This window comes from Epinephelus moara, chromosome 8, assembly GCF_006386435.1.
Source record: "Epinephelus moara isolate mb chromosome 8, YSFRI_EMoa_1.0, whole genome shotgun sequence".
NCBI classification, from domain to species: Eukaryota; Metazoa; Chordata; class Actinopteri; order Perciformes; family Serranidae; genus Epinephelus; species Epinephelus moara.
Window position 1 is genome coordinate 2,628,643 of NC_065513.1, and position 9,891 is coordinate 2,638,533.

Genomic DNA, 9,891 nt, shown 5'->3' on the forward strand with positions numbered 1-9,891 from the left:
TTTTTTTTCCCCGTTAAAGGGGTTTTTTTGGGGAGTTTTTCCTTATCCGCTGCGAGGGTCATAAGGACAGAGGGATGTCGTATGCTGTAAAGCCCTGTGAGGCAAATTGTGATTTGTGATATTGGGCTTTTTAAATAAAATTGATTGATTGATTGATTTTTGGCAAACAACACCGTTGTGTTGAGTATTGTAAAGCTTTAGTTGGGTGTCTCTAAACCAGTTTTGTCTTTGCAGATGGTGTGTAGGCTACTCTTCATATTGGATGTGGAGTGAGGTGTCCTTCCCTTTTAGGAGCTAAACCACCTAAACAAGGTACGTGTTGTGATTTCATCCTCTTTCCTTATGTACAGGCTCCAGTCAAATAAACAGTAAAACTAAACTAATTTGGATTAACGTCTGTGTTTACAGATGACTTTGAGAGTAAGACAGTGGCGAAAACGCCAAAGAGAACTGGATCAACTGCTACGTTATTCTGACAGTGATGATGAACAAGAGGGCATTGAAAATAATTGCAGCAGTGTGCCTGGGACTCAGAGTAGTTGCAGCAATGACGATGTGCCTGGGACCCCAGGTAGTTTGAGTGACAGTGCTCCTGGGACATCCGATGATTTTGACTTAGAGACTGATGTGGACTACTGGTCTACTGACTCAGAACAGGAACCAAATGAAGCTGAAGTGACCAGCTTTGAGGACGAACTGAGACAGTGGGAAATAGAGTACAGATTGACACACAGAGCGCTTAATGGTTTATTGTCCATATTAAGAAAGCAAGGGCACCTATTGCCTGTGGATATGCCGGACACTCCTTGCTACACCACAGCATAACACAACGGAGCCTAAATGTGGCGGGCAGTACAAGTACTACGGCTTAGAAAAGGGGATCTGTCGTTATTTAAGTCAGATGGAGAGTAATGATGTGCACCTCAGCGTAAACGTTGATGGCATCCCACTTTTCAGAAGTAGTGGTGTCCAATTCTGGCCAATACTGGTGAAGTGTGGCCATTTTGATCCATTCATTGTAGCCATGTTTAGTGGACAAAGTAAGCCAAGTCCTCTTGAGGAGTATTTAAAAGACTTTGTGACTGAATACAAACATCTCAAGGACAATGGTATAGTTTTTAATGGCCAGACTTACACTGTCAATATTGATGCTCTGATCTGTGATGCGCCAGCAAGGGCATATCTGAAGTGTATAAAGGGTCATACTGCCTATGAGAGTTGTGAAAGATGTTCAGTCAGAGGTGATTGTGTTGAGGGAAGAATAGTTTTCAGTGAACAGGAATGCACTTCTCGAACAGATGACAGTTTCTCCAGAGTGGAGTACAGTAACCACCAAACTGGTATCAGCCCCTTCATTGCTGCAGGAATTCCTTGTGTTAGCTCATTTGTCTTAGATTATATGCATATCGTCTGCTTGGGAGTAGTTAGGCGCCTGTTAATTTACTTGACTCGTGGCCCAAAAGTCTGTTGTTTATCTGTGAGGCAAAAGGATGCAATTTCTCAAAAACTAATTGCACTGAGAGGGAAGATGCCAAGTGAATTTGCTCGACAACCGCGGGGTTTGCATGAAATTGATAGGTGGAAAGCCACTGAACTACGGCAGTTTTTGCTGTACACAGGTCCTGTGGTTTTGAAAACTGTGTTGTCCCCCGAAAAATACAAACATTTCTTGTCCTTGACAGTATCCATATCAATAATGCTGGAGTCAGATGAGCGGATTCGAAATGCCTATCTCCAATATGCTCATGAACTAATCAAACATTTTGTCATGTGCTGTGTTGACCTGGCAAGACATTTCCTGTATACAATGTACATGGACTAATTCATCTGCAAGAAGATGCCAGCCACTTCAACTGTTCCTTAAATGACATTTCCTGTTTTCCATTTGAAAACTACCTGCAACAAGTCAAGAAACACGTGAGGAGCGGGAGAAGTCCCTTGGAACAAGTGACCAGGCGTTTGTCTGAAATCGAGCATTCAGAAGTGGCCAAAAGACAAAGACAGCCTAAAGTGTTTGCCTCTGTTAAAGAAAAGGACAGTTGTTTTCTTTTGAGGGACAACAGCTTTGCCTTTGTTCGACAGAAAAATGCAGACGGGACTTTTGCTTGTGAAATTCTGCGCCAGCGTCACACTTCACCATTATTTCACCAACCGTGTAGCTCTGGACTTCTGAACATAGTGTGCATTGGAAATGGTCATGTCAGGATGACAAATGCACTACGGCAAGAAAGGGATCTGTTCCGGAAGGTGGCCTGCCTCCCACAAGAAGCTGGTGGTTTTGTCCTCATACCCCTTCGTCATGGTCTGGAACACACATATTAAAGTTGAATTTTCTTATTCTTTTAGCTAGATTCCATCAGGGATCATCATAGCTGATCACCTGTTTCCATCTGTTTGTTTTCTGTATCTTCCTCAGTGACTCCTGCATTATCCTTTCTCACTCCATCCATAAACCTCCCTGGGCTCTCTCTGTCCTCTTGCCACAATATCCTACTCCCAATATAACCCTCATCACTCTTCCGTGCATGTCCAAACCCTCTCAACCTCTTTGAACTTTGAACTAAAATGTTAAAAACTTAAAGGTGCTGTATGTAAGAATGTGGCCAAATGTACTGGGACACTGCTAATGCTGCTTGCCGTGCTGCTGTAGCTCAGTCGTAACTGTAACTGATGCTGAGACTCTACTGACTGTGTGACCGGTAGACAGCGGTGGATGGCGCAACAGGCCAAAACACAAATTCAAAACATAAACATGATTTGCAGACTGCAAAAAAATGTTTTAGATGCAATATTCTGGCTGTACTATTGTTGTCGGTGAGATCAGTATGTTATATGAACATTATTCCTTAGTCTCTGTGACATATTAGGAGGATTTTACAACTACTTGCTTTAAATTTCTTACATATAGCTCCTTTAAAGTAACATGCATATGCTTTCCTTTCCAGGTCATGTACACGAGGGCTGTTTGGAGGGAGGGTACCCGAGAGGAGGAGGGTGTAGTTCCTGACAATTGGATTGACAGAGAAATGAAAACCGTCAGATGGCCATGTACAATGAGCGCCACAAAAACAAAGAAAGCTCTCAAGGACAAAATTAACCCCCAGGATGACTGGATGACATTCTCATTAATAAAGATAAAAATTACCTCAGGCAAGTTTTGCGTAGATGAATAGAAAATTAAATAAATTTCCAAGTCAAAATATTGTTGTAATTTTTTGTTTGTTTGTTTTAAGGTGAATTGTCTAACTTCTAGATAAGCGTCGTGAATGTGATACCTATAACCTGACCAGCCAGGCAGAGGAGGAGGACGATGAAGTGATTAGAACGACGAGAAAGCGCACTAAAAAAGGAATTCCGGAGGGTTTTGTTAGAAATGGTATGTTTCTCATTCTCAAATACTTTATACATTTGAAATATAAAATTGGTTGATACAAATTGGACCTCAAATTTGAGGTCAATGTTTGAATCAATGTATATAAACATTTTTTGCAGAATTAACAGATTTGGATGAGGAGATTGTCAGGGGTAATGGCTTTCTCTTAATGAATTTATAATTCCAGTTTCAAAATGAATCAAATTATTTAAGATATATTTTTGGAGATGGATGAGCTTAGTTTTACATTATTACCTCTGTACAGGTGTCAAGCTACCCACCTTCCCTACTGCACCAAGGAAGCTGCAGCCCATTGAGGACACCAACATGTTGCACAATACATGTGAGTAGTGATGACAACTTAAGCATGATAATGTGTTGACTACAACATGAGTCACAGGCAGATTGATGTGTTTCAGCCTCTGAAAATGAAGCCATGTCTGTCCAAGCGGTACGTGCAGACAGTCCCTGGGGCAGTGAAATGTCCACTCCTAGTGAGTATTTACTTTGCCCCTTGCACCAACCATCCCACTGCACGAAGTTTAAGTCCATTTGGGACAAGGTGTTGGTTCACTGCTTGAGAATTTAGTAAGGTAATCTCTTTTTATATACATTATGTAAGTAGTTACAGGCTCATTCATGTGTTTTAGCCCATGAAGATGGAGCCATGTCTGGCCAAGTGGAGCTTGCAGACAGTCCCCAGGGCAGTGAAATGTCTACTCCTAGTGAGTATTTACTTTTCCCCTCGCACCAACCATCGCACTGCACAAAGTTTAAGTCCCTTTAGGACAAGGTGTTGGTTCACTGCTTGTGAATTGAGTAAGGTAAAAATGTCTTTTAAATGTACATGATGTAAGTAGTTACAGGCTCATTCATGTGTTTTAGCCCATGAAGGTGGAGCCATGTCTGGCCAAGCGGGGCGTGTTGACAGTTCTCAGGGTAGGGAAATGCCCACTCCTTGTGAGTATTTAATTTTCCCCTTGAATCAACCATCCCACTGCACAAAGTCATAGTCCATTCAAGACGAGTAGTTTCTCACTGCTTGTGAATTAAGCATAGTAATGACTCAAGTATTTCATTATTATTTTAGTATATGCAACATGATGGTACTTAAAGGCTGCCTCATGTGTTTCAGACTCTGTAAGTCAAACCTTGGATGGCCTTGTGGAAGCCTTCTCTGGCCCGGAGAAATGTGCTGCCAGATCTCGACGCAAGGAAATGTCCAGTGAGTATTCACTTTATCCGTTGCACCAACCAAAAGTATTCAGGACAAAGTGTTACTCACTGCTTGAGAATCAAGTTTGTTAATGATTTCTTTTACAGGCTTAATCAAATGTTTCAGACTTGGAGCGGAGTGTGCCAATTCTTACCTTTTTGTTTAGTTTCAATAATTGTACATCTTTGAATATTGTTTGTTTTCTTCGCTCTCAAGATGCATGCACAACACCTCGGAGCAGAGACCTGTCGACACCCAGTGAGTATTCATCACATCACACTTTAAACAGTCACTTTTGTATTCTGTCAGGCCTTGTGAAATGTAAGAATATTCTGTGCTTTTCAGGATCTCGACATGCAGCAAGAGGTCATGCGAGGGATGGCTATTGCTCCAGGTAAAGAAGCAGGACAGGGCACAGCGTCTTGGCTGGCTTCTACTGGTTGGTCTCCGGCCCTTACCAGTAGGGGTTGGTCAGTTTCAGTGTTAAAACATGGCATGTTATTGTCAGTTATAAATGTATGGCCAAGTGATTAAATTTAAATGTTTCTAGGTCCAGCACTAGGTCCAGCGGTGGATCCAGCTTCAGGTCCTGGCACAGTGATGGTGCGAGGCACACAGTCTTCATATCACTGCTACATTACTTTGTATAACCGTATGTGACTAATAAATCAATCTTGTATCTTGTACAGTCAGAGCCAGACATGACGGGTCACGGCATAGGTCCAGACATGATGAAAGATCACGGCGATGTGATGACCAATCCCGTAGTGATGCCCGATCCCGTAGTGATGCCCCCAGTCCCCCGGCCAGGTCCAGACATGATAAAAGAGCATGGCGATGTGATGACCGATCCCGTAGTGATGCCCCCAGTCCCCCGGCCAGGTCCAGACATGATGAAAGATGGCAGCAATGTGATGCCCGATCCCGTAGTGATGCCCCCAGATCACGGCACAGTGATCTCAGCAGCCCCCCCTATGACAGGCATGGTGAGTTGTCGGCTGCGGTCACACTACGCTCAATTAGGATTATTTTGCTATTCAGGTGGTGATCCTATCACCCTGGCTGCCTGTTCACATTACACAGTGCACACATTGCTTTGAACAAGAAATCAAGTAATTGCGAATACCTTGTTGCAGCAGGTGGTTAACACATTGGGTGAATCCCAACATCCTCATCAGGCCCTATGCACTTAACCTGCAATGATTTTATTGGTTGAACTAGTGTGAATAAATATCTGATAGGCTAATTCATGCCAGTTAAGTATCTGAGGGTGGGTAGGGGGGCATTGGAATCCATCCACTAAAAACCTAATTAGTCCTTATCTAGGAATCAGACATAGGAATTGATTCCTATCACAGGGAAATAGGATTACTTTGCGTTCACACTGCCAGTACATTCCATCATGATAGGATGCAATTCCTAATTGCAGTGACGGTGTGAGCGCAGCCTAAAGGCCGCAATTTTCATTGAAGTACTTTGCAGTTCAACAGGTTTTATAGATGTACCTCTAATCGTTATAATATTGCAGATTTATTATTTCTTTTCTAATAAATCTGTTGAAAGTTTCATCATTTGATATCTTCTAAAACAGATTTTTTTGTGGTGCAGATGCAGTGACTGAGACTGGGAGATGGGCCTTCCCATTGCCTTGGGATGGTAAGTATTGATCTTTTGGCAGTGGAGAAGACACTTATTAGCCTTAGGAGATCCTAGGGACATTTTGTGCCATTCTGTTTTTTATTTTCAAGCCATTTTGGCTGTGTTAAATGAATATAGCTCAAATTTGCCAAAGGATATTCATTTTTGAAAAACTTTAAGAAATATCTGAATTCCTAAATTAGCCTAAAATGGCTGAGCTACAAACAAACTGACGTATTAGTGCCTAGAGACAGAAACCGTCCCATTGAAAACCATTAAAAATGCTATTTTTGACCCCACATTACTCCTTACATAAACTAATGCATTCCTTTATGTTAAGGTTTCATTTTGGACTACTGACCTTTAACTTGTAACTTTTATATTTGCCCACTAGGTGGTGCCATTGTTTCATATTTTAAAGCACGCCGCAAAATTTCATCTTTTTCACTGCGTTCTACAGGCCCCTGGCTACAGAAATCACAAGTGTGTGTCGCTATTGATGTTGGATAATTGTGTTTGTGTGTGTGTGTTATGATTACAGGTTATTGAACCCGGTTACACCTTGTAAATGACCGCAAAAAGGCATTGATTTGTGCTATTCTGTTAGTAGATTGTTTAAACAAACACACATTACGCAGTATGATCAGCAGTTAAAAATATAATAGCCGTTCTCACTCGAGCAGCTGAGTGTGTGGGAGCCCGGCGGAGGTTCGCGAGCTTGGCTAGAGGCTGCTAGAAATGTGCGCAGCCCAGTTCTGTGCTCTGGCTCGTCTGGAGAAACACAAACTGACCGAACTGCTACAGAACTACTGGCGCTGCCGCAGACAGCTGACCCAGTCACACACGCAGCTACATACACAGTCCTCTGACTGCAAGAGCACTCAGAATCGTCTCTGGAGCTTCAGAGATGAACAGCAGAAACAGCCAATGTGTGTGTGTGTTGAGTTCAGGTGTTGTCATGTAAATAACAGTCCCCAAGCAATAAACAGGACAGACAATGGTTTTTATTATTTTTACACTACATTTTCACTGAAAGCTGACCAAATCCGACCTCGGATCGGGTAGCCACACTCTAATGCCTATGCTGTGTCTCCCACAGAGATTTTCTTTATGGCTAAAATATGCTGCAGAATTTTACGGGACATTTAACGTCGGGAGTGTGTACAAGTCCCCGGAATAAACCTCTGTAGCTGTAGTGCAGCATATTGTGGGAGACCAAAATATTGTTCCACTGTTTGAAGTCCATGCCGCCGCTTGTTTCTTTTCGGACCTGTGTGTTAATGACAAAAGAGTGAAAAAATCTAATTTCCCCTTGGGGGGATTAATAAAGTATATCGAATCGAATTTAATATGTTATTTTATTAAAGGACCTCCTAAAGTGGCCTTCACATAATAAGAACAACGTGCTTCGCTCACCGCCAGGTGCAGAGCAGCGGTGCGGTCAAAGTTCAAATAATTTCAACTCTGAGCGGTGCGCGACGGCAAGGGCAGCGGTGCCGCTTTGTCAGGTGTTGCCGCCCTCTCCATAGACAAACAATGGGACAACCGGCGCAAAGCAGTTTTACAGCTGATCATGTGTAGAGGCCTTAAGGATTAATAGCACCACCTTCTCTCTTCCTGCACTGTTCTCTCTGTCCACAGAAACTGCTTTTCAGTTATAGCCGTGGCTTGGTTTCCATCATGTCAGATGATGACATTTCTTTGGACTTTTGTTTCTTTCTCCAACACTGCTGTACTAATAACAAACACTGGAGCTGATTACAAACACAATTGTGAGCTAGCTTACCTTGCTATTCTAATTGAAGCATTGTAATCATCAACAAATGTGTTTATTTATTTCAGTGTTCCAGAAAAAGGTCCTAAGCCTACTGGTCGACATCCGCCACCGCCTAAAGGAAACACAGCCTGCCTCTTCAGCTGTCCATATAGACAGGATTGACACCATGGAGGACTTTGAGTTACAGGAGCAACGCCTCTCTGATGCACAGGCTTTTGATACCCTTGTAGGTTTTACAAGTCTGGAAGTAATGGATAGCCTAGAATAAAATAATACAGTGCACTCGCACACTGCTAGATTCCTCTGGGGAGTGTCAGTCAACTTTATTATGGACTTATTCCAACAGGTGCTGCAAATTTCAAGAATCGGTGGGCGGAACACCAAGGACTGTGTCCACAAAGTGTTGGACAGGTATCTACAACATTTTCTGCATGTTCTCATTTGCCTTCTTTCTGAGCATGTCAGAATAGGTGAAAATTAAATGAAAATACAAGTTCACAACCAAATGCATTGTGAGATTATAGACCAGCTGTGCTTGACAAGGAGATAAGTAGAGGGATAAAAGGAGGACCACCCTAGGGAACACTGATCAACTAGTATAAAGGGTTTATTGCATGTGTAATGTTATTCCTACACATATCCTTCACATTAATTTATTGAAATTTATTTTTCTTTAGGGTCTTCACCAACAGCCTCATGGCCAAATTTAATTTGAAGGGCAAGGGGAAAAGGGGGAAAAGGCCTTTAGAGGGAACGAAGGTTTATAGAGCAATACAGGGTAAGCCCAAGTTTCATGTTGACCAGTCTATAAATAATAACTTTGGACAAAACATTTCCTTCCCTTCTGAGTTTTAAACAAAGCAATGCCAATTCGTTATCTAGATAGATAGATTTTATTCATTCAAGAGGAAATTAAAGTGTTACAGCATTAAGAAAGAAACAAAAGACAGCAAAGTTGAAAGTAACAGATGGTAAATGATAGTCACAATTCTCTCAAAATATTATTCTCCTCAGCACAAAGGTGAGTCATTACAAACTGTTATACCAGTGGGTATGAATGACTTCCTGTGGCGGTCCTTATTACATTGAAGCTAAAGTAGCCTCCAACTGAAAACAGTCTGCTGTCTGACAAGTAGTACATGTAGTGGATGTGTTGTATTATCCAGAATACTTAACTTTTTTCTTTTTTTTTTGCAAAACTCCTCTCAATAGTAATTTCTATGGAGTCCAGTGTGTTTCCAGGCACAGAGCCAGCTTTTGTAAATTGCACTAGGCAAAACAGGCTGATAAAACACTGTTAACATTCTATTGCACACATTAAAGGATCTAAGCTTTCTCAAAAAGTACAGTCTGCTTAGTCCCTTCTTGTAGACAATCTAAGTGTTACAGTTAACAGTTGCTGAGATGGTTTTGTAATCCAGTATTGGTAGTGGATGCACAGGAAACATATTTTTGCTTACAAATGTGGGGACTTGGGTATATGACTGCAGATTGCCTTTGCATATATCTAAATCATTTGTCTTTTTCTGCTTGTGCAGAAGGGGTCATGAAATTCAATTCCACAGCCACTGAGGAGTACATCAAGGTTAACGTGTCCGAGCACCTCAAGCACGCGCCGCAAAGACGTGGAGGTGGAGGATTCACTACGCCCTGATGAGCCAAGCCTACAGGACTTTTAAAAGAGTTCAATTAAAGGAGTTCAATTCAATTAGAATCTAATTATTCGTTCATAATTCTGCCTCCACTGTACATTGTGCTTGATATGTCTGATGCCATTCAGGGCAATTTAGTTCAATGTAATGTTTGATATCTTTCATCAGTCAGCAAAACCTTTTTCTAGTAGCTTTGTGGACCATAAAGATACACTTGGACACAATCCTGGCACAC

General features: G+C 41.9%; 1 protein-coding gene across 1 annotated transcript in view; it reads left to right on the top strand.

Moving 5' to 3' along the window:
- Positions 1-9,658, top strand: part of LOC126394174 (uncharacterized) — a 19,704-nt gene extending 10,046 nt beyond the window's left edge. Inside the window, exons 3-17 of the mRNA XM_050050844.1 lie at positions 3,254-3,376; positions 3,639-3,716; positions 3,793-3,867; positions 4,024-4,098; positions 4,259-4,333; positions 4,509-4,598; positions 4,806-4,847; positions 4,935-4,983; positions 5,140-5,192; positions 5,279-5,575; positions 6,198-6,245; positions 8,070-8,230; positions 8,351-8,415; positions 8,682-8,782; positions 9,543-9,658. Of these exons, the coding sequence (XP_049906801.1) occupies positions 3,254-3,376; positions 3,639-3,716; positions 3,793-3,867; positions 4,024-4,098; positions 4,259-4,333; positions 4,509-4,598; positions 4,806-4,847; positions 4,935-4,983; positions 5,140-5,192; positions 5,279-5,575; positions 6,198-6,245; positions 8,070-8,230; positions 8,351-8,415; positions 8,682-8,782; positions 9,543-9,658 (1,448 nt within the window). The remainder of the gene's footprint in view (positions 1-3,253; positions 3,377-3,638; positions 3,717-3,792; positions 3,868-4,023; positions 4,099-4,258; positions 4,334-4,508; positions 4,599-4,805; positions 4,848-4,934; positions 4,984-5,139; positions 5,193-5,278; positions 5,576-6,197; positions 6,246-8,069; positions 8,231-8,350; positions 8,416-8,681; positions 8,783-9,542) is intronic.
- Positions 9,659-9,891: the final 233 nt, after the last annotated feature.